The following is a 25,966-nucleotide window of genomic DNA, read 5'->3' on the forward strand; positions in this document are numbered from 1 at the left end:
ATTTTACCTCCTTTCTATTCCTTCAACTGGTAAGGGTGCTGAGTTTTTGCCTGGTGGACAGTTTCATCCCTCGTCTTTTATCACATTGCGGATATAGCCTTTAGGTGCATCATTGCCCCCTAAAAGGATGTAGTTTTAAAACCAGTCAGGCAGAGACAACCAACTTGTGAAGCTAACATCAATTACCTAGGTACAACAGACGTTAAACTGTGCCAGCGACACATGTCATTTTAGGCCAGAAATGAGAGACTGCTTTTTTCTACCCCCGTCTAAAATCCAGGGCCCATTAGTTCAAAAATCAATTGAATATCTTGCATGGTCAACCTGCCATTGGTGTCACTGTAAACAGCATACATACCTGAATTAAAATCTTGACAGGCGTAGCAACAGTAACAAAAAGGGATGGGGCTTAGGGAAGGATCATTTGCTTGATCTGGGAAACAGCAACAGAAAAGTGGGCTGCTGAGAGTGTGACCGACGCCCGTGCGTACTTTATAGCTCCCTTGCTGTTGATGTTAATGTCTAAGAATTTCCCATTCATTTCATTTCATTCCATCTCCCCTGAAAACACTGCCTCTTGTTTGAGGTTCAAAGTCATGTTCACACCTCACATGGCACTTATATGACATAAATGCTACTGGAAAAAAAAACTGCTACTGATGTTACCCCCAGTTTAGTAATTTTTGCAGCAATTTAACTTCTTGTTATTTATTTTTTATTTCTTAATTAAGGTCATAGCCTAGTCAGCATAGGCATTAGCTTCAATTAAAACTACTCTCCCCCCATGGCAATAATGATAATTTTACAAAAAAAAAAAAAAGAAAAGAAAAGAAAAAGAGTCTATTTTAGTGAAAAATGGGAAAACCTGGGAGCGAAACATATTATTCCACTTCCGACCTTGTAGTTACATCATCATGTAAATAGCCTAAATGAGCTTGGTTTACCCCCTCTATAGTTTTTTTTATAACTGTATAGCTGTCAGGAAATCTGTGTCTTACTATAAGTAGATGCCTGATGTCAGTGTTTTTCTTTTAATTATGTAACTGCAGTCTGAACAATGTGTAGTTAAAGAAAGTAAAAACCTTGTATTAAAGAAATATCAACCAGAAACTGCATACTCCTTTATTTGCAGTGAACAGAAACCTGACTCTTCATAATGTCTTTGTCCCTCAACAGTATAAAAGTGGCATTGCTGATGGGTGTTTGTAATATAAGGATGGAGGTGGGGCACGATTAGATGTGTGACATGCCTCCTGGAGTTTCAGCCTTGTTGGCACAGTGCCCTCCATGCCTCCTGGCTCTTCTCAGTGGGTGATTGGCAATGTAGGCCAGCGTGAGTACAACTACTCTTATTTAGCTTCTAAGCTCACCATCGGCCCAGTTATAACCGTGTCATTCAGTGGCACGTTCATAAATTATGGTGAACACCTGCGTGGAGCTGAGACAATACTGCCTGCCAGGGAGCTAATATTTTACGGTTATAAACATGCTGGCCTCTTTAGAAAGCTGGATATGGATGAAAAACCCTACGCAGATGGCTGTTTAGCCTTGCAGTATGTAGCCTTTTGTCTATATTCTTAATTATAAAATCAATTTATGGTTGTTTTTCATTACTGACCTCTCCATCTCATCACTGACACAGTATGTTATATTAAATGTTACATTAAATGACTGGTGCGCCTTCCTGTGGTGTATCTCCTCATATCCAGCCAAAGAGGATAATGGCAGTCAGGGATATGTGTGACTGCAGCTGTCTCTTGTGTCTGGGACAATTTCTTGCTACCTCTATTGATCTGTATTGATTCAGACCCTCTCCCTGCAGCTGTTAGCTAATTCGGCCTGCTGCTTCTTCTGTTGACATTTTCATTGCAGTATCTCAGCTTTATTGAGTGGAGCCATAAAGCACTGTTTAATACAACCTCTGACTCTGCCCACAATAAATTACTGTATTGTCTAGTTATAGACTGCTCAGATTTTTTTTTTTTTTTTTTCATTTTTTTCATGGCTACTCTCCCTTGGAGTTTTCTGTAAACAGTCTGACAAATCACTTCATTTCATACAAATTTGCATTGCAATTGTGGTTTTAATTAAATTCTACTTTTAAACAACTCTAGCAGCAGTCAATGAGTTTGGTCGATGGATTCATTCAAGTGATTGCTGTGAAAGTTTTTATAGACATTCAAGATCATGTGAGGATGACTTTTCCTCTAGCACCACCATGATGTTGACATTTTGGTTATGACCAAAATACCTTGACAACTGTTGGACAGATTGATATGGAATTAAGTACAGATGGTCAAGATTTCCAAAGGACAAATTCTAATGACTCTGGTCATCTCCCAGAGTGTTATCTCACATCACCACTACATCAGTTTTTACATTAAATCTACAAAAAAAAATCTCAAATCCACATCAACAAAAGTGTAAAAAAGTCTTGCCACAAAGCACAGACAATCATCTTCCCAGAGGATGTATCCTTCTGACTTAAATGATCCTGTGACTTCTTCTCTAGTACCCTGAGCATGTGACATTTTTGGTTCAGAGTGGAATGTCTTGACAACTGTTTGCTAAATGATCATGAAATTTGGCACACACACTTAATTTCCCCACAGGATAAATTGCAACAGTATATTCAATTTAGCACTTAATAATATCGGAGTGTCTGAAAATTCAAATACATATATATAAGTTACAACTTTTATATGCAGTCAAGTCCAGGGTTTCAATTTCATGTAATATAAGAATGTTGATTTAAAGTCTCAAATTTGTGTGCAGCTTTCAGGGATCTACTCATATGGCACCAGCTTGGTGAGCAGGAAGAGCTAAATGGAACAGCCTTCTTGAAACATTTCTAGTATTTAAGTATTTCAGTACTTCAATAGTTCAACTATTTTATTTACCACTTTCATGTGCAGTAGAGCAATGATGCTGCTGAATATAATATTGACATATGATGTGTATTGTTTCTGGAAATATGACTCATGATTTACAGTCTCTCAAAGTGTATGACTGAACTTTTTCCCATGGTCTAGGTATTAAACAAAGCAAACAAAACTTTCAATGATTCCTAATAGTAAATTGGAATACTTGTGGAATTGTAATTGCAATACATATCGAATCGGTGCCCAAGTATTGTGACGGTACTGAAACGGGAGATAAGCATATCATCTTAGAGCCTACAGCCCTGGTGTTTTCACTGCACGGCTTGTTTGCTGATGGAAACAAATGACCCACTTCTGGTCTGTGATTAGAATGCCTTTGATTAGCCAGGGTTTGTCTCCATACAAGAGACTGTACATGACTAAATAATTGCAGCAACATTCTAGATGTTTGTATCAGACATCATAGGCAGCAGGCAGGCTGACCTGATTATGGATGATCAAGGGGATGATTTGGAACATGATTTGAGGGTTTAAGTTTGAATCATTAACCTTTACCTACCTTAAAATCATGCTGTATATTAACTTTTCCCATAATCTCTGATCTAGCTGCTAGAAACCTCATTAGTGTGTGAGTGATGCTTTGCAAAGTTTGGACCTATAAAGGTTTGCAGTATTGTAGCCTCAGACAAGGCTAATCGAGGCTGTTCAAGGCAGTGCCATTCCTTACAGCAGCTAATTTTTATGTTGCTGCTGTATTGATTTAGTCTTCAGCTGCTGGGGTTCTGCATCTCATGATTCCTTTAAAAGCAGTTTTATGGTGAAAGCCAATGTTTATTTAGAACTACAGTATAATTTCATTCTCGTAAATCTAGTGGAACCGCAATCACACTATTGAAAGAGAGTGATTTAAGAGTAAGTGTGTTTTTGTCAGGACATTATTATTGCAAGCGGAAGCCCTTCAGTTTCACATACACAGTGTGGAAAGGTAGTAGTGCTGTCTTTAGAAGCACTTTAGAAGCATAAACAATATCCATTCTCTGTGAAAAATCTTGTTTTGATGGGCTTTTTGTCATCACTTGGTACTGAGTGGAACTAAATCGTCTTCAGTGGAATCATTTCTGAAAGGCCGACCGTGAAACATCGACATTCTTTATATTTTCATATTCATCCACTCTTGATAACCTTTTTTGATGGAAAGCTAAAGGATAGAAGATATGCATCTTCAGAATAAACCAGTTCAGTTTGGCCATGACTCTCCATTCATACATTTCATATAGTTCTTCCCACTGAGTGCTCCTACGAGAACAGCTGCTCTGTTCAAGGGCTGTCAACAGTAGCTGTTAAAGAACAATTCTGGTTAATTACACTTTAGGCCTTACTTTTGCAGGCTATTTGCTACAATAACATTGCACTCACCAAAATAATTGCTTAGATCTGTGTACAGGGAACGCCAGCAGTCAGACAATCAGATGGGTTGCAAACAAACCAAAAGTTGACTAAAGACTGACAGTGGGTGCACATAAAATGGTGATATATGCAGTCAGTCTGAAACTGAGAAGGATGTTTACAACAAACAGTTTGGGTGGTAAATTTACTGTTCACCTTTATGTTTCTCCTGAAGAAGTTTGACTGTGTGGTCTGATTGTTTGCTCATCTTTGTTTGTATCTGAGTTATTAATTTGGAGATTACATTGTTGTTACACACTGGAGTTAAATACCTCAAGAAAAATGGTGCAAAGTAGTCAATAACATCCCTAAATTGAAGCCACAATTCAATTTCCGTCTTACTTTGACCTTTCCCTGACCTCTATATTGTCTTACTCCTTACAGGTCCCTGGGGTCGTTGTATGGGCAGTGAGTGTGGGCCTGGTGGCAGTCAGAGCAGGGCAGTATGGTGTGCCCACTCTGAAGGCTGGACAACCCTGCACACCAATTGCGACCAGACAGAACGGCCGGACAACCAGCAGAGCTGCTTCAGAGTGTGTGACTGGCACAAAGACCTGTACGACTGGCAGCTGGGTGCTTGGAACCAGTGTGTCCCAGTGTCAATGCGCAGTGCTGGTGTGCAGCGCCCTGCTGTGTGTACCCGGGGAGAGGAGGGCATCCAGACCCGTGAGGTGGGCTGCGTCCAGAAAGCAGATGGCGAGCCTGCAGATGATGCTATCTGTGAATATTTTGAGCCTAAACCACGTCTAGAGCAGGCCTGTCTTATCCCATGTCCACGGGACTGTGTGGTATCTGAGTTCAGCCCGTGGACTGTCTGTTCTAAAACATGTGGGATGGGTTTACAGAACCGCATCCGCTTCGTTCTTGCTCCTCCACTGTTTGGTGGGGCAGCCTGTCCAAACCTGACTGAGTTTCAGACATGCCAGCCAGGTACCTGTGAGGGAGAGGAGAGCCTCTACAGCCTCAAGGTGGGACCCTGGGGGCCCTGCTCTGTCCCAATGCCAAGGCAAGCCAGACAAGCTGACAAACCACCCAAAGAGAGCGAGTCATCCAAGGAAAGTGATAAACTTTCCAGAGAGGGTGACAAACAGTCCAGAGAGGGCGAAAAAGTGCCCAAAGTTGATGACAAACAAACCACAGAGGGTCTCAAACAGCCAAATGAGGGTGACAAACAGTCAAAAGGAGGGGAGAAACAGACCAGAGATGGTGACAAACGGCACAAAGAAGGAGACAAAAGATCTAAGGAGGGAGATAAACTGGCCAAGGATCGTGACAAACCATCCAGACCCAACACAAAATTGGGCAGGGCACACAGGAAACCAGACAGGCCATCCCGACAGGCAGACAGGCCCAAACGACAGAAAAAGGCTAAGAACAAAGAGAAAAGAGAGAAAATGAGAGAAAAAGTTCGAGAGAGGTTAAGGGAGAGGGGTAAGGTGAAGGATCCTGAGACCAGAGAACTCATCAAGAAGAAGAGGAACAGGAACCGTCAGAACCGGCCAGGTGGAAAGTTCTGGGAACTGCAGGTTGGCTACCAGACCAGAGAAGTGACCTGTGTGCATAAGAATGGGAATGTTGAGGCTCTCAGGTAAGAATGACTCAAATAAGTTTCCTCTTGCATCATCTTACAACCTTTATTCATGTCTATGGTTTTATATACAATGAATAATGTGTTTCTATCAGTCACCATTGTGTGACCATTTAGGTCAAGTCTGGAAAATAGTTTGGTGTCGACAATTAGACCAGAATAATGGTTATGCATATTCATTGTGGTAAAAGTATTTTTTCATTTCAGGTTTATTTTAGACTTTGGATGAGGGTAGGGTAAAGGTAATTTTTTTATTTTTTTTATTTTAGGGTTGCTGGATTGAATGTAGGCAGTTGGTGGTCTGTTATATTTGAATGCAGAATTTATGACAAATCTCATGATGAATATCATGATATTTCATTGATCTTCATCAAAATGAAAAAAAATGGTGTTCTTTTTGGACGATTCCACACCTCAAGATTTACCTCTAGCACCAACAGCCAGTACCACTGAAGGAAGTAGTATCTATTGATGTGTTAATCAAAAGATGTGGCAGTGGATGGGCATCTAGCTCCTCCAGCTTACATGCAGGACACTGTAATTAATATCCTGTCACAGACATGCACATTTTTTTTCTTTTCTTTTTTGTTTAAAGCCTAAATCCAAACAAAACCCTATAATTTTTGTCATGCACAGATGTCTTAGAAAGAAAGAATTTTAAAAATATTGGCACTGAACATTAAAAAACATGTCATTAGATGACTCAACAGATGTGAAAAAATATGCAAAAGTACTTAACCGTCTTTTAAACAATGTTTTATTTTTAGCTGTGCAGCATTTTTTTTATATGCATAAAGCCAACTTTATGAAAATGTTCCTTTTGGGTGCAGGTTATTGCTCGTTGAAGGGCTGTGTTGTTTAGCTTCCTGACATATTTTCCCAGATAGGGATGTGGCTTGTTTGTTGTGCACTATCATTGTGCTGCATTTTCCAACTTAACGCACTGTCTGTGGCACTCAGTAACTTCAAGTGTCAGGGCTCATAACAATGAATTATACTGTATGTGTTATGAAATGCTGTTAGCCCTGCTTTATCTCTGTTTCCTGTCTTGAATCTAATATTTTATCAGAGCTAATTGATATTATTCAAAATTCTACATGAAGGCTTGAGTTTAATGACTGTGCCTGTGGTTCTTTTATTGTCATAACATGACATATACTTCCTTGTAATTTATAATGCCACAATGCAGGGCCTCAATGATAATGATGAAGGTTGTAATGAAAATTGTTGTCAGTTTCAATTAGTCAATGTTCAACATCATTTTGAATTTTCCATCATCCTCAGTGTACATGGAGCTTCCCCCAGTTCAATAACACTGCACACACTCATCAAATCTCCACTGTGAAATTCATCCTCAGATGTATAGTCTTTGCACGTGTTTTACTCCAGTGACGTCAATGTCCATGTTGCGTCTGAGAACCATGGTCTTTGTTAGGAGATGAATGGCCTCATTCTGTCTCACTGTGCTCGGCTGTAATAGAGGCCACAGAGCAGCTTCCGTTACATCCTGAGAAAATCAAGGCGCTTGTGACACATTTGCTTTTAATGCCCGGGAGAAGGTCAGAATTCATAAATCATTCAAACTTCAAGCAAAGACCGCTGATCATAATCTAGTATTCACATAGAATATTATATTTGCATGATAGGCTTACACACAAGGATTGATATCTACTTTGGAATATTTATCCAAATGAGAACCACATATTCATACAAATGTTTTAGCGCAGATGGCTGAAAGCTTCAAAGAGGCTTAATTGATAGTGATAACCGTATTAATGTTGGCCAGAGCTCAGGATCAAGTTTATTTACAGTTGGAGCCATCACTATGGGAATTTTTTTATTTTATCTGGTGGCTAAAACTGCTAATTATCCCCAGGGGTCCAGGCTTTAAAATGATGATGAGCTGCAAATTGCACTGTGCCTTTATCAAGTCTTTTAAAAGAAGCACATACTGTAATTATTGGAAATATTTTTCAGGAATTTTAGATAAAGGTTAGAAGGTTTTATAGTTTTGAGTCTATATTAAAGAGTTCCAAACAAATGCTAAAATTTGAATGGCAAATTATGTTGATGATCCAAAAAACAGGAAGTTCAACAAGCTGTCAAGTGAAGAGAATAAAAGTTAACTATTTCCCTGCATCATTTTAAAAGTCTAGCTGTTTCTTATTGGAAGACAAAATAGATTTTAAAAGCAGAGTTTTTCTTCCACTAACAACACCTGTCTGACACTAGATCAAATGCTTAATGTGGCCTTTGCTGACCTTTAGCTGTGACCATGTGAATTCTAACTTTGGTCTAGGCTAAAACAGCGTCGTCTGAACCAGGCCTTATGCTAGAACACTACATGACTACATGACTTTGCTCATCACATCATCTCCTTGCAACACTTGACATTGGGGCTTTTAAACTTCCTTAACCATAATCCTTCCTTAACCTTAGTCAAGATGCTTTGAAGGGCTGTCTTGCAATGTACTGACAAATTCTGTATTTTGTTGTGTCATTTGGATGATTCATTGCAAGGACTGAAATTTGGGATATATATTCATGGTTCCCAGAGGATAATTCCCAAACCTCTTAGGGCTGGGCGGTATACCTATTCACACTGGTTATTAGAGTATATTATGATATGAATTTTTAATACACCGCCACACCAGTGTACGTGATTACACAATGTTCGGAACGCTGCCCCGCGCGACAATGTTTCAGACGGGATCGTTTTTATAGTTGCACTTCTGAACACGCACGGTGCGGGGCGTGGTGACAGTAAAACTTAACTGTAGTGCTCTGGTGTTAAGTTACGGTGAAGATGAGGAACTTGTGCCAAAAAGATGTTGTCGGGAAGTCGTCGCCAGAGGCGGCAACACGAGCAATTTGCTCCACCACCTTAGCCGCCTGCATGTCTTGGAATATCAAGAATGTATGAAGTTGAGATCAGTGCCCTCCACATCAGCAGCTAACATGGGATCGAGATTACAAACTCTATCACTGTCTGCAGGCAGATGATTGAGAAAGCGGATCTCGGGTATGAAATAGTGAAAATACTTCAGGCAAGTTGCAATCCCCGACTTGTACCAATTGCGCTGCCTGTACAGGGGGCAGCGTGAGATGCACGCAGTTCAGATGATCAGTGCTCACGCAGGGAGGCACCAATCCTAACTTGTAGCATACCAGAATGACGGGGAAAAACTCAGCTAAAAGCCTCTACCAAGCATTGCCATCCAAACAAAACACAAGTCATACAGCAATAGATTATATGCGCATGTAACAAAAAGACGAAAATAGACTATGTCCACTTTAGAACGTCTGTGCATTTCACCACTTCACGCAAACCACACAAGCCTGTATAATATGAAAGCAGAGAATCTGCTGATCACGAAGATGTCTGCCTCCTGACTGTGAGACGGAAACTCGGCAAGCTAGCAGCCAAAGAGTAGCAGAAAAAAATGCTAAATCATAAAGCATGTCTTACCTTTGCTGTTTTGTGGACAAAAGTTATATTCCAGCTCGAGAAAATGCTGCTCATGTCTGCTCCTATGACTCTGTGGTAGTTTGAGATCAATCACGAAGTTCCTGGTTGTTTACATAAAGAGGCGGAGGTTTCTAGAGTGGAGGGAGCGCTCTTCATGCGATATACTATCTCTGGGGTACTTCCTTCTGGATCGTCAGTGGTGTTACTATGGAGAAGTTGGCCCCTCGAATCTCTTGACTCTGACTGGTTAATAGAGGTGTCGATCATCAAAATTGACCAATGGGTTGCTGAGCCATTGACCGGCGAAACTACGCAGTTAGCTTCACGCTCTGTCTCAGCTACACATGAATGGGAAGAGTGCTTGTAGGGCACGGTGTTGACCAGCCCGCGATGTTATTTTACTGTTTTATTTGCATTTCGTCCTTTTCTGAGAGATAAGAACAATAGCAAGCAAAAAAAAAAAAAAAAAAAAAGATGTAGAAGTGTTTCCAATACAGGATTTTCTCGCTATCCTCGGACGAGTTAACGGTAGGCCTACTCTGCCCAAATGAGCGCCTGGACTACTGCCTCCAATGTAAATGCTTGTAAACTCTAAAGCTTCTAAGAGTGAACAGACAATAGTCACACTACCATTAGACGTATTTGCGAGGAAAACAAAAATGCAGGTCATTCTGAGGGTCGGTCTGAAAGGCCTTCCTCTGAAGTTGTTGAGCTATCTCCAACAATTTTTTGTAACCTGATGTAGTGATTGGTCAGGTGTTCAGATGTATAAAAGTAGACAGTCTTTAAAAACAAAAAACAAAAAACAAAAAACAAAAACCCTGTTAATTCAGACTCCAGGAATATGGTCAGCATGATATTCATTTTGCCCACGATTGCATATTGTGGGGTGTAATAAAATTGTAACCTCTATGGGCAACTCTAGCAGGCTGTGGATTTAAAGTCTTCTTTAATGGTTAGTTTTAAAGCAGCTATCGATTTGTTTTGGTTTAGCCTGACTGGTGAAATGAATTGCTGACAGCAACAACAGTTGTGAATATTTGGGTGGAAAATGTAGTCAAAACTACATCAAAGTCAACAAACAAACTGTTACTACATCAAAGCGTTACATTTCTGTATCTGTTAAGCTTCACCGTGCCGTGATCACATCAGTGTGTAGGTTCAGCTGCTCTGGCTTTACCATGGAAGGGTTTACAGAAAGAACCTCGATGGTTGCAGGAGAATCATGATAAAAACCTGAAAAACAAAACAAACAAAAAAGAGAGCTTGTTCACAAAGCTTTAGAAGGCCTCCAGAAGTTCAGGGGAGTTGACGAAAAATGGAAGCGTTGAGACTAAAGAGGAAGAGTAGCAGAAAGGGGAAGCAGTGTGTCATTATCCCAAATGGCCTATCAGCCTCTACAAAACAACGAGAGAAAACACAGTGTCTTTCAACTCCACAGCAATCCCATCATCAAACAAAGCCACGGTGCTGTGAAGCAGCCGCTGAAAATGCGGATAACAAATTGTTTGGGTTTTTGCAATGAACAACTTTCAAAGGCCATTTATCACACTGGCTGACTCAGACAAAGGAAAGCTGTAGGGTGTACAGCACTGTTTCACCAGTCTTTTACATCTGTGTAATCCCTACATTACAGTCACTTTATTCGGCCCTTAATAATCCACTTTAGAAATGTATATGCATTTCAGTCAGGACAAACTTACAAGATGAACTCAAGAGAATGAGAAAATTTGAAGTGCCATTACATTTATTGCGAAAATAAGGAATAGACTTTAATGCTTAGACCCTGGCAGGAAGTAGGAATCAGGTGCTTTCAGAATGAGGAGAACTTCCCCAACATACTAGACACTGGTGGAGGTGATGAGGAATGAAGCTCGAGATTGGAACCGCTGGATGAGAGGGAAATGTCTGACTTCAGTTTGACTGGAGATGGCCAGGCATCATTAGCTGAGGTGGTGCAGGGCTGGAAGCAGGTCACAACATTGCCTTGGTACTGATAATACATCTGAATGACAGCAGAGAGAAAAAACACATTTAAATCTGTTATCTGCTGTTGTTGTATGGCTTTCTGTGGACCATGAGCTGTCAATAAGATGCTTATTTTTACGACTGATGTAACTATGCCAAAGCTGCATGATTTTAATAGTTTAAGATGATATTTTTTAAGACTATCAATATATAAAATCCAAGCTTTGATACTTGTCTTTTTGTGTCTTTACTGTACTCCACTGTGTTTTGTCCACCTCAGCCAGCTAGTGTTGCAGCGCAGTTCTCCTTGATGACAGTTGGGCAGTGTCAGCATGTAATGGCATGTTCAAGAGGAAATTATTCAAATGTGAACAATGATTTGGGCACACCAGTGAATGTCAATACATGGATTCACTAAGCTACAGCACTGCTTATCATTAGCAAAGAGCCGTGTAGAAAACATTCAGGTACCAGCTTCCAATTTTGGATAGTTCCGTGAAATTCCACATTATGTTAAAAGCCACCATTTTTTCTTTCTTTCTACAAATCCTGTGCACAGCAAGAAGTTCCTATTTAAAATGTTTTATTGTTATCTGCTTCTTGTTTGTAACTGCTGCTTTATACGATGTAGCAAAGCTGTAAAAGTAATCATTTTGCAGGTTTGCACACTTGCAGTAATTAGATGGGCATGATACTGTTTGATTTAACACATACATTGCAAAAGTTTTAGTGAAATACTTATATCTCCTTATATTTGCACTCTTCCTAGTTTGTACTGCGACTGCTGCCCTAGTTTCCTTTGAATAAATAAAGTTAAAGCTGGAGAGGTTTTGTTCATAATTTTTTGAAATGAATAAAGTTTCATCTTGTCCTGTGGTGTTTTGTTTTCTCATCTCCAGCCTGTGCTCTCAGGAGACATTACCAGTGACCTTCCAGGCCTGCGTTATGACCAAAGACTGCGATGTAACTGAATGGTCTGAATGGTCAGCTTGCTCCAAGGACTGCTATGACCCCAACGGTCCAAAGGGGCAGCGCACTCGCACCAGAAAAGCTAGCCAATTCCCAATTGGTGGAGGAGCAGATTGTCCAGAGCTGGAGGAGAAGGAGCCCTGCAGCCCCCAGGGAGATGGAGTGCCACCCTGCATTGTGTAAGTACTGGACAGAGAGAAAGAGTTATCTGCTAGTTCATATGGGAAAATTAAACAAACATTTGTGCTGCTAGAAAGCAAGTGGACTCTAGAGGGGTTGACCCAAAGATCAACATTCCTGAACTGAGGGAAATATTGACAAAATAAACAAGGGTGTCCCTGTCGGCTCCAGTGTGTCACACTAACACTATAGTCCACACACTGGTGTTTTTTTTAGTTTGGCTATGAAATTTGGGACAACCATTCTTGGCCACATTGCTCGATTCTACAGTCATAATGCTTTGTATTGAACAGCAACATTTCTCATTATAAACTATTTCATGTTAACTCAGGATAAATTGTAATAATTTTGGTGATCCCCATTTCATCATCAAGTCAAAATTTCCATGTGTCCAGTGCTTTCATTTATGACCAAATACCTGCAAAGCTAATGAAAAAGCTTTCGCTTTACTATGTGCCTGTCACGTTATTAGCATGCTAACATGCTAAATTAAATCTACTCAGCATCTAACAAAAAGTATCAGAAGATACTGGCAGTTACATTAGCAAGTAACCTGAACAGCACAAAGCTTTTTTTTTTTTTTTTTTTTCTGCATCTCTGAATTATATTAATGGTGCAGGGTGAGAAAATAACAAATCATTACTGCCAAGGTCTGCAGGTTTAATAATCCCAGACAGAGTGAGGCTGGTTGGATGACATGGATGGGGTCAGTGGAAGGGGCTTGTTGGGGTATGTGCGTTTGGGGAGATAGAGAGGAAATGGCTTGTGTCTGGCTCAGTGCCAGCAAGAATACATAAATAGAGCGTCTGAAAGGAAGCTGCTACGCCGTCTGATTTCTTTCCACCATGCTTTTCCTCCCTTACACCCCCACCCTTGCAGGTACCTTGTATATTTCCTCTAAGTCGAGTTCATTAGCCACTGTCATTGGGGGATCATGCCCAGTGGTAAAGCTGGTGATTTCTGTATGCTACAACCTTGATGGGAAATAAACAGAAACAAAGCCCTAACACTACTGCTGGGTTAGCTGCTGCTTTGCTAACCTCTATGATTCAGTGTGGTCTCCCATTGAGGGTTTCTCTTAATGCTTTCATCTGAATAAGTCAAACTTGCTACCTGGGTTTAGTATGTATATGTGAAAAAAATTAGTATCTCTCTATCTGCTACCTTTCAACATTTTAATCAATTTAAGCAATTAGCGATTGGTTTATGAGCTCTGCAAAAACTACAGCTCCCATTCATTTTGTTCAGTGCCATGGTGGGCATATTATGTCAACATTACTACATTCTTTCTCCCTCATCTTTACTTATCCTTATGCCTGGATCAGACTATATGATTTTTTTTTTCTCTTTGATGATGGTCACTGTGTCAGATTACATAACGATCACAGTGACGTAAACTGTTGCTTTGTCTCGGTCAGGTGACTGGCAAGACTGCACGTGTGACCCCGACTAATCACAGCACGTCTTATTTCACGATCACGCACAAATTCGGTATAGCAACTGTCAATCATGACAGAAGCGTTGTGTGTGGTAAAAAGAAACAAAAACTGGCTGAGGATGCGCTATAACATTAAAAGCAAATGCAAGGGGCGGTTTAAACTTTGGCCCATTTGGTCATTATTTATACCTCTACTGTTTAGCATCCGAATAACGATTACGACAGGTACAATGAGTTTCACATGTAGTTATTTTATTTCGGTAGTTATTTATTCTGCAAGGAGCAGGCTTGGCTGTGTTGGCCGTATCAAACAGGCTACTTTAATGTTTGATCTGGACGCAGTAATGAAAAGCATATTCCTACAATTAGGACCAGGGATAATGTTGTGACAGCACAGCCTGCTGCTCGCCTGGCTGATGAAGTGCTTCCGCTATTTCTCGCCACCATTTGCCTTTTTTGACTCGGTCCTCCTCCCTTGAGGAAACGTCAAACAGGCAGGGGTACTGTTGTCACAGCTCAACAAATGTTTCCTCTCTTTCACTGTCCCACCTGACATCAGCAACTTCAGCATCCCTCACACTGGTAATTCAGCCACAGTAGAATCGTCTCAAAATCGGGCTTGGGTCGTGCCGTCTGATCCCAGCATAAGGCACTGTGATACTGTTACAGTCAACTAGGGCTACCCCTTTTTCAAAAAATCAAGTAAGATCTAATGACGGCTAACACACACTTCATTCAAATGAATTTGAATGTAAATTGTAATCCAAAACTGTGAAGTAGATTTGATGTTGTTCTATTCATTGCTAAGCAGTGGAGTTAATATTCCTACAAAGTAATGGCATTTTACAAAATCAGCGAACAGCCGTAGCATTATCCATGATGCTTTCATTTCTTCTCAGATGTTTGCTGTCATGATTATTAATTTTTTACAGTTTACTATTTCTCTATTTTGCATGTCCATTTTGGACAACAAAACTAGCTAGTTAACTACAAGGGTAACAGTGCATGTTCTGTGTCTGAGGGGTACAGCCTATACTAAACTGACGTTTGAGTTTGAACAGCTGTTTTACACATCACATATTTGTTTTTCCCCATCTTCCATAGTCCAAACTGTGGGGAGATTGACGAGTTAACTCTCATAGACGCCATCCAGCTGCACTTCAAGTATCAGATACACTGTCTGCTTTGCTTGGTGTTGGGTCATTTAATGCGTGACCCCAAATCATCTTACACATCAGACACACTTATGATATGCTGTAGCATTGCAGCTGTTCTGAAGCATATATGCTTGTCAGCACTGGGAATGACATGACAATATGTTGCTGGTCTGTTTACTTCTACAGAAAATAAGAAGTGTGGGCATTTTGATGGCTGTCATATGCCAGCAGTGAGTGTTGCCTTTCAGTCTGTCAACCTGGCGACTGTTAACCAGTATCTTGTGGAAAATGGCGTTTATTAAAGGTCCAAAAAAAAAAAAAAAAAATTAAATAAAACCACAAATAACTCAAATAAAAATGTAGCATCCTTGTCAAATGGAGTGAACTGCATGACACAGCATTAAGTAAGAATATGTGTAGAAACTGATTTTTTAGTAAATAAAGCTCATTTTGTTGGGCTGTTTTATGGGCAGAGAAGAATCAGTTATAATGTGAATCAATGTGACAGGTAGCAGGAAAAGAGGCAGCAGCTCTGTCCAAGGTACTGAAGAGCTGCTCTGTTTGAGTGTCCCCATCTGGGCAACTCAAAGCCCCAAGATGCAATGCTTTCCCAGGGGCCTCATTGTCCCACAGCGCAGAGGCAACTGAGAGAGAGACAGAGAGACCTCGCTCATGAATATGGAGCCTTTCATTGGCGACCTCAAATGAATTCCATTATCAGCAGAACTGGAGGCAGGGTTTACATTTTCTGACCTCAGGGTGGAAACCACAATGCATTGGTGCTGCAGCAGACTGCTGCCAATTCACTAACCAGACACAAACCCATCTATGAATAGCAGCTGCAATTAACAAGCTCCTTTCAGCTCAAAAACTCGAGTCTTAGAGAGCTCTCAGTGGACACTCTGGTTAAATTGCAAATCCTGCAGTGTATTGTAAACAGAGATCTAAGGTCAATAACATGAAAAGTATTTCTTACAATGTGAAGAGATGCCTGCAACCCCTCAGGCACAAATGATGCTGTTCAGTGCCTGCAAAAAAAAACATACATGACAAAAACGATGCTAAAAATATGTTGTCATTTGCTTTTCCATCATTCGGTCTCTTTGGAAGTTACAATTAATTTAATCATGATTGCAGTACCAACAGTCAAATATGAAGTTGGAGTCTTTTATACAAATACTCTTGATTATAATTGGTCAATAAAGGAAACAGATAGGATGCCATATTGCAATAAGAAAATCCCCTTCATCTGTACATCTGCTTATTATATCAAACACCATCCAGTCTAATCTCGTCTAAATCTAATAATGCACAGAGAAACAAAGCAAATACACAGTTTTACACATTTTGAAGGAGAAACAATGTTGCTCAAGATTAGCTTCAGACTTCATAGTACAACATACATAGAGAAGAAAATGAATAAAAAGAAAGAAAGAAAGTAAGAAACAGATCAATTATCTACCAGGATCTAGATGATGGTTTGGTAGAATGACAAGAAGCAAAATGACAGGAAATGTTCTGAAATAGAAGCTGGAGTTACAAGGCAATGGGCAGTTTGTACATAAACTGTTAGCACATTTGACAATGCAGAGAAATCTTCACTAAACACTTGTTTTATGTCCAGACCCGAGCATAAGGTGTAATTGTGTTTCCTGCACCCAAACACTGCTCAGCACAAGCCACTGTAAATGGGGTCATCTGGTTGCAAGTGAAGAGACACATGCTAGAAAATAAATATACAGTAAGCAGAACAAGTGTTTGGGCCAGTTTGACGGTCCTTCAAAGCAATTCTAAAGCAAATGTTTAGATGGTTGTTATGGTTACCTTTCTCGCTGTCTTATTTATGATCAGATTTTTTAAATCGTTTTCAACCATTTTTCATAATCAAAAACATACACCGATAAAGAGTCAAGTTTTATTAATAAGCCCTAATTGTAAGCCTGCACAAAGGTAGCTGTGTGAACATCCCATATTTTGGGCCAGGTGCAGCATAGCATCTTCAGCAAAAAGAGAAAAACTGGATTGCTAACACTGTGACCAAACGATCAAAGAAAATATACAATCCTCACAATACAGTCGTTAAGATACATAATTGAAAATTGAATCAAAAACAGCAAACAGCTCAAAGAATCATAATAAAAGATGTCTGTACACCCCACTGATCAGAAGCAATGATAATGGGAGGCATAATGTCCCTCCAAATAATGCAAGAAAGTAAGTTTTGGATCTTTAATCACTTCTGGGGACATGGCACCCAAGAGAACTCCAACCTAAGAGGATGCAAATATAGAAACAATGGAAGTCCAAACTCAGGTGATGTTGGGAAATGACATAGAAACATAGTAACATTCTAATTTTGTGATTCTGATATTATTGGAGATATGGTTCTGTAACTATGAGCATGAGCCTTTTCCTGTGGCATTCATCAGTTTTTAATTTCCGCTGGAAGCTTATTGTTGTTTCTGTACTACGTTTCTTTTTGCAGCATATGTTTTGTTAAATTGGTGTAAAGTTGGTGAATCTATGTCTTGATCTGCTAATCTTTTGTGTGTTTATTTGTGTTTTCTTCCCCTTACAACACCACATTCTAAGCACATTATGAGGGCATGGTAATTCAGATCCGAGCATGACAGTGTAATCACATTGTGAACAAATGTAGCATGCAGAAATGATCAGGGGACACAACAATAAATTGAATAGTTGTTGCAAGTTTGATTGTATTGACAAAAAGACTTGCATCACAGTTTTGAGTAAAACTGCAAAAGGCATTGTTTTCTGGTGGTAAAGCCAAATACATGAGGTATTTCACTGTATGTACTTTGCATAGTTTGACCTCAGAAATATGTTAACATTGTCCGATGAAACCACTGCTTTGGTAAGTTAATCTATACATGTCCTGTCACAGGAAATGAAACTTGATATCCATTGGCCTTTGATCTGACTGCTGTAGCTTCATTTATGTACCTGGTCAGTATGAATTGTGTTTGGAGCAGACCGACAGACCAGACTGACAGCTTGTATGGCAGCAACTCAACAACACATGATAGAGCTCCTCTCCCATGCATCTTTTCTTGAAAGCTGATGCCGATCCACAACATTTGAGAGAACATTTGATGTACTGATGAATTCTATTCTCTCTCTCTCTCTCTCTCTCTCTCTCTCTCTATATATATATATATATATATATATATATATATACAGTCGTCCTCAAAATTATTCATACCCTTGCTAATTCTTGTGATTTTTTAATTTAGTGATGAAATGAATGCAATTTTTCAAGTTTGTGTACCAGTTATAAGTGACCAACAATTGAAAGAATGACAACAATACAAAATTCAAAAAAATCTTTATTTCAGAGGTATTTTATTGATGGATTCCCAAAAAATGCCATGTTCATATTTATTCATACCCTCGTCCTTTGTCTTTCTTTAATAGTCAATCGCATAGCCTTTGTTCTTTATGACTGCTTCTAGACGATTCTTGTACGTGTCTACAAGCTTCCTGCATGTCTCCTGTGGGATGTTGGCCCACTCTTCCTTGGCGAAAGCCTCAAGCTGGGTCAGATTGGTCGGTTTCCTAGCCATCACTCTGGTCTTCAAGTGATGCCACAAGTTTTCAATGGGGTTCAGGTCAGGACTTTGACTTGGCCATTCTAGGACGTTGACATCATTGTCTTTGAACCATTTCTTCACTACCTTGGCAGTGTGTTTAGGATCATTGTCTTGCTGGAACGTCCAGTTGTGGCCAAGCTGGAGTTTCTCAGCAGATTCCTTCACATTTTCATCAAGGATCCTGATGTAATCCTCCTTTTTCATGGTTCCTTGGACCTTGACGAGATTCCCTGTGCCACTGGAGGAGAAACATCCCCATAGCATTATGTTCCCACCACCATACTTGACAGTGGGCACAGTGTTCTTCGGTCTGTAGGCTTCTCCTTTCTTTCTCCAGACATACTGAGTATCCATATGGCCAAATAACTCCAACTTTGTCTCGTCAGACCACAGGATGGTTGACCAAAAGCTGGGATCTTGCTTCAGATGACGTCTAGAAAAGGCCAGGCGAGCTTCCAGATGCTTCTTCCTGAGCAATGGCGTCTTCCGAGGTGTACGTCCATGGAGACCTCCTCTGTGCAAAACTCGCTCGATGGTGGACCGTGACACCTGTGTCCCTGCCTGGTCAAGCATTTCAATTAGGGCCTTGGTTGTGGTCTGTGGGTTGTTGTTGACCTCTCGGCAGATTTTCCTGGCAAGTTTAGAGGACACCTTACGCTTTCTGCCACGCCCACTGAGGTTTTTAACAGTGTTGAACCTCTTGTGCTTGTTGATGATGCTCTGGATGGTTGACACAGGGACATCATACTGCTTGGAAATGGCCTTATAACCCTTTCCTTCACTGTAGGCACATACAAGACGGTAACGTAGGTCCTCGCTGAGCTCCTTCTTCTTGACCATGATGACCAGAAATTGAGAATGACCTGAGCACTTTTCCCCTATTTATACTCTTCTGGAAGGATGGGTTTTTTTTGTTTTTAAATCAGTGTTTAACATTTGGTCAACAATGTTAAAGGGTTTTATTCCATTGTGACACCTTAAAGTAACTACTTGACAAAGATTACCACATTTGGTACATTTTTGTTGAAATATTGTCAGGGGTATGAATAATATTGAACATGGCATTTTTTGGGAATCCATCAATAAAATACCCCTGAAATGAATATTTTCTTAAATTTTATATTGTTGTCATTCGTTCAATTGTTGTTCACATATAACTGATACACAAACTAAAAAAAAATGTAATATTTCGTCACTAAATTAAAAAATCACAAGAATTAGCAAGGGTATGAATAATTTTGAGGACGACTGTATATACACACACACACACACACACACACACACACACACATATAAATTAAGACAAGACAATATGGGACTGATATACTGTGTCAGACTAACTCCTCTTGTGTCCACCTCTGTCCTCAGTTACAGCTGGAAGACCACAGAGTGGACAGAGTGCAGGGTGGACGTGCTGCTGAGCCAACAGGACCGTCGGCGTGGAAATCAGACAGGGTTGTGTGGAGGTGGGATTCAGACCCGAGAGGTCTACTGTGTCCAGACCAGCGCTGATACTCCGCCTAACTTGGGATCACTCAAGAGCAAAGAAGGTGACTTTCCCAGCAAGCTTTTCTTCTATCGTCTCTTCTTTTGCATTGCTAGATTTAAGCTATTGCCTTATTCACCACTTATTAAGTGCTATATACAAAAATACAAACAATAAATTCATTTAGCTTGTTTGAGCATATCTTAAACCCTGAGTTAACCAATATGAAGTAATTTCTCTTTTCTATGTTGAAAACAACATGCAATCAAAAAGTAAAGGAATATAATGAAAGAAAAAGATTTTTAGATCTCATACTCAAGGTTTTATTTTCTTCTGGATCTGACTCCGAGTGTATGCCGTGTCATTGATCTGTTTGTGCATGTACAGCCAAGGGGCGGAGAGCATCTAGTTTGATGACCTTGTGATTGTGTCTCTGCTTTTCCAAAATATTAATAGAATATAGTTACACTAAAATAGAGTGTTTTAATGCATCTCACATAATTGAAACATGTTCAGAGATTACATATTCAGCCTTCAGGCTGCAGAAACGTTTACATACCTCAGTAACTGTAACACTATGGTACTTCTGTGCTGACTACACTTTGCCAGAGAAAATATTCCCCAAATGGTGAGGCTTTGGCTCGGAATGGATGCCATCTGGGTGTTTTTTTCCTTGATAGGTCACTATGATTAGCTACCACAGACACACTACTGTATCCTTCCTTAGAAAAATATTGTACATATATTATAGTGGCTATGTGTTTTGGTCAATATACTGCACATTAACTGTTAATAAATATAGGCACACTGTAGGTTTTTATGGGAATATTATAAGAACATTATGAAACTGCTTGATTGGTTGCAGGTATCAGCCATGATAATTAATGGTGTTGCTGATCTGATTGTGAGTGGCATCATAAAGGAAACTGGCAGAGATTGCCAGCTGATTATAGATGATTACTGCATCAGACTCTTGGGTACCACTTTGTAATAAGGTAACCTTTATGTAGTGTTTATAAATGCAAATAAGTGTTTTCATAAATGTTTATAAATTATTTAGTAATTCCTTACAGAGCACTTATAAACCATTATTAAGAGCAATGTTTTCTTTGCTATGTTGTGAAAAATATATTAATAACCTGTTAAAGGTCCAGCATGTAAGATTTAGGGGATCTTTTGGCAGAAATGGAATATCACACTCACAAGCATGTTTTCATTAGTGTATAATCACCTGAAAATAATGTTGTACCACCATATTTCTACAGTGGCCCAGAAGAGACAAACCAAACACTGGCTTTTCAGAGGGCTTTTCTCGTTTTTCACATTTTCAGCAGCCACCACAGGGGAGGGTGAGGTGAGGGGTATTTATGTGGTTGCAACCTGCAAGGTCACTGCTAGGTGTCACTGAATGCTACACACTGGCCCTTTAACATTTACATTGCTGTTATTAATTGTATTATTCTGTGTAGAATCCTGTGACTTTATGACTTGATATAATTCATAAGGGATTTTTTACAACACAGTGGCTATGGCTTCCAAGTGATTTCTAAAGCATGAGTACATGGATCATCAACCATTAATGAAGCAATTAGTGACAACTTATAAACAGTGCCTTATTAGAAAGCACAGAAATGGGTGACATTGGTAATATTAAGATCAAACAATCTGAATAATTATCATGTGGTCACAAGAAAACCAAGTTCATTATGTTGAGATCACAGGATAAGGATTTCAGCTTTATGCAGGACAATGCAGCTTGAAACTTGGCAACACATGGAGGTTTTTGACATCAACAACCACATTACTCTCCATGCATTATTATATTATTGCAATCCTGTCTCAAACTAATTTGTTTTTATTAATATACTGACAAAACATTTTTATTGAACGTGTCAGCAGTCACAATATAGTGAATGTTTCTGCAAAATGTTCACTGGTTCCATATTTAATTTGTTTTCCTACAATATCTGCTTTTGACAGCTGAGGCTTAATTATTGCTTTTCTGGTTCTGTTTGGACAGCTGAAGCACTTGGTTAAAAATAATTAGAATGATGGAAAGGTGGAGGTCTTGTTTGTGTTTTGAAAAAAGTCGATGTTGACTTTAAGCAAAAGAGAGGGGATGACTTTTTCTTAACCTATTTAGTAGTAATTGCCAAAACCTAACCGCACACAGGACAGATGACTCCTATCTCCAGTGTCAGAGTCCAGCATTTTGTCCAGTTTTAATCTCCTCTGACTGCCTCCCTATGACATCTGTAACTCTTCCTGGACTGGAGGACACTGATGCCAGTAAACATAATTTGGAAAAACAATTTGGCATATGAATTTTAGTAGAAAATGTTGTATTGTTACTGGAAACAAAGACCAAGATAAAGAACACTGGGAGCATCATTTATAATGTCATCATGTTGGATTTGACAGGAAAACATCTGCTGTCATTCCCAAATATTGCTTTACAGTAAAATGCTGTAAAGCAATATCTGTAAAGCATTTCCACTATTCTAACTGCATAGCACTCATTACATTAGACAGAATTCATTCAGCCTATCAAGTGCTGCTATTAGCTCAAACAGCAAACAAACAACATTAGGGAAGAGGAGGAGGGCAAGAATCGATATCTTGGCAACAGAAAGCAAAGAAGGTTTGTGCAGTAAATTACAACATTTTTATTAGCTCATGTTTTGAAACCAACTTGTTATAAATAGCTTCAAAACACATCTGCTAGAGCCGAGTGGCAGACAAAAAAGTTGTTTATGAGCTTTCGAATCATCTGCTTAGGCTTGCGTTCCACACACACACCAAAGTCATGTCATCTGTTCCAGCTCTGTGTAGAGTAACTGAACCCCCCCCCCCCTCTTTCACCAACCATGTGTGAACCAGAGAAGAGAATTAAAGTGGTTTTCCCCTCATATCAAATCTGGGACTGAGCTATATGAATATGCTAATGTGTGTGCAAAAGCCACACAGAGCGGATAGCAGATGAAATATGAGCTTTCATGTAAATTGGTGGCATTACTGAGCACACGGAGGCTGGAAGTGGCCCGGTAGCACGCCCTTGCTTATCCAGCACTGACACAATAAGTCCCAGTCCATCTGGCCGGGGAGGCTGAACTGGCGTCTGCTGCTAGAAATTATTCAGATCAGATGCTCACAACCAGCCACACTTTCATCCTTCAGTGTCAAAATTCCACATTTTGCTAACAGCAGTGAGTCTCACACTTTCCACACTTCCTCTTCACATATATTGTCAGGATGACATACGAAGTGGCTGCACCTCCAGCCAAGCCACCCTGCCTGCATGTTAACACAGTAATTGTTATGGGAAGTGTTTGGGTGGAAGCAGGGGGGGGATTAATACAGGTTTTATGACAGGTGAAAAGTGACTGGATTTGGTGTCAAGGTGTGACAAACAGGCTGGTGGCAGAAGAAGAAAAGTGAGAAGAAAGAAGAGTGGAATGGGTGTGATAAATGAGGAGAAGCCCTGCCAGCTCAGATGCAGTGCACATTCTTTTTTTTCACCCAGCACCTGTCCTCACTCTCTCATAGGTTTTGTGCTGTCATGTATAATTTTAGCCAGCCCCCAACTTGGACACACCATGATGTAAATGAGAGCCTTTATCCACCCCCTGTATTCATTAGGACTCTTTCTCACCACCTTCATTCAGCTGTTTCTGTGTTGGAAACATCTAATTCCAACACTGTGGTTTTATAATGCAGGTTTTTCTTTGGAAGAAAAGGATTTTCATCTGATTGATTTGGTGTTTGCTTGACACCAACTGACTGGCTAGAGGAAATGAAGGATCTGGTCAGTTTGCTATTATATAAGCGCCTTTCAGACTAGCTACAGTTTTAAGGGGCTGCTACTGTGACATTCAGTAATGACATGTGCTTAAACTGTCCACTATGTAGACCAACAAAAAAATACATTTAAAGTTCACTCATTGCTGTTCAAGTAAAGTCTCACATGAAATAATCCAGATGTTCCATAAAAACAGCAAAGTCTGAACCTGATTACCTTGACCTCCTTAATTACATCTATCATCTAAAACAAGGTGCTCCAGGCAATCTACCTGGCTGTGTGTATTGGTGGGAAGCCAGTTTCCATGACAAGGGTGGCAAGAAAAAAAAACAAAAAAAAAACATGCAAAATATTTATAATGAAAATGACAAAACCAAGAGTCTGCCACGATATTTTTAGAAATTTGCGTAAGTTAAAGCTATTAACACCCTAACTAAAAAAAACATTGGCTTTATTTGGATGATTTTCACTTCTTGTCACTTGAGTAGAGTTAATAAAGTGAGTCTTTGGAGTCAGCAGACACAGAGGAACTACATCATAAGCCACCTTCAGCATTGACCTGGACACTCAGCTTCTGAATGCATTCTTCATATGTGCCTGCTCTTGTCGAGACCACAGCACGTGGTTCATTTCCTAGTTCTTGCGTCACAGCATACAGTGGACGATTTCATTGTGATGAGCCAAGCAGCTGTGCGGAGGGAATCTGTAGCCCAATTAAGCTGATGTAATCTTATCATTTGCTTTCAAGGATGATCGGCAAATCCCTCAGTGACAGAGATAGGATAGTCTGGCAGTAATATCTGTGAACACACAACCATTCCAGTCCGATTACCGGGAGCTACAGCCATTCCAGATCACTGCTCGTTCTTGATTTGATATGCTCACAGTTGGAAAGTGAAGGATTTATTCAGTCCTGAAATTCTGTCGCACTCATGCAAAGATTACTGCTGACAACATCACTGTTTATTACAACGTTACATTCACAAATGGGGTGTTTTTGGTTTGTCATGAGCAGCTTTTTTATTCTTCCTGGTGGCACATGTGTATTTCATAACCAGTTTCTGATGTTCTTATGAAGATAGCAAGATATTTAAAGATGTTGTTATATCAGCTGCTTTTCCTGTACCAGTTCCAGTGAATATGAAACCCTATCAGGGAGCAAAGTGTGACATGCTGTACAACAGCTGTGCCACTGTGATGCCGGGAATCCTCGGCTGGAAAGGAACTGGCAGTCAGGTTATTGATGGCAACTGGCACGTAGCAGTGCAGGACGGCGGCCTCTGAGATTCCTAATTTGGTGGCTGGAAGCGCAGCACAGGGAAGACTGGACCATCTGGCACAGAGATACCTGTGCAAGGGCAGTCTATGTGGAGATTTCCATTAATCAGCCTTTGTTATGGTTGTGGAGAGCAGCTCAGACTGGACAAGGAGGGAGGAGAACAAAGAGGCTATTGTCCTCTGAAAGTTCTTAATGAACCATGTGGATGAAAGCCTTTTAATAAAAATGAGATGTCTGACTGTACTGTTAGCGTGACAACGCATGGACATATTGGAATTTAATTCATCAACAGGTGATTTGTGTAATCTAATTCAGCACCTGTTAGTACAGTGGCATATTTACTAATAATCTCTTTAATACTTCTCAGCTGTAAGTAATAGCTTGCTACAATGATGTGGAATTTCAGCTAGTAGTGATATTTTGGTATTTAATATTTCTGCCAATATTATCAGTATTTCCTATAGTAGTTCATGGTTCCAAGGGTATTAAATGTACATTAATGTCTTTGGTGATGTCAAATGCACAGTTCATGTAGAAGCAGTGCAAAATGCACAGGCGGGTACGGTGGAGTGGAATATTCAGAGGAGTGTAGTAATTAATCACTGTCTTCTAAGCCAGTTACAATACAGTCCTTATACCTTCTACACAGCTGTGCCACTCACACCGGGACATGACAGAAATGATTCATGAAATG

General features: G+C 40.0%; 1 protein-coding gene across 1 annotated transcript in view; it reads left to right on the forward strand.

Annotated features, from left to right (window-relative positions):
- The window catches only part of thsd7aa (thrombospondin, type I, domain containing 7Aa), a 154,341-nt gene that overhangs the window by 53,343 nt on the left and 75,032 nt on the right, over window positions 1-25,966 (forward strand). The window contains exons 2-4 of the mRNA XM_076754016.1: window positions 4,713-5,916; window positions 12,253-12,501; window positions 20,077-20,258. Of these exons, the coding sequence (XP_076610131.1) occupies window positions 4,713-5,916; window positions 12,253-12,501; window positions 20,077-20,258 (1,635 nt within the window). The remainder of the gene's footprint in view (window positions 1-4,712; window positions 5,917-12,252; window positions 12,502-20,076; window positions 20,259-25,966) is intronic.

This window comes from Chaetodon auriga, chromosome 17 (assembly GCF_051107435.1).
Source record: "Chaetodon auriga isolate fChaAug3 chromosome 17, fChaAug3.hap1, whole genome shotgun sequence".
Taxonomy (NCBI): Eukaryota; Metazoa; Chordata; class Actinopteri; order Chaetodontiformes; family Chaetodontidae; genus Chaetodon; species Chaetodon auriga.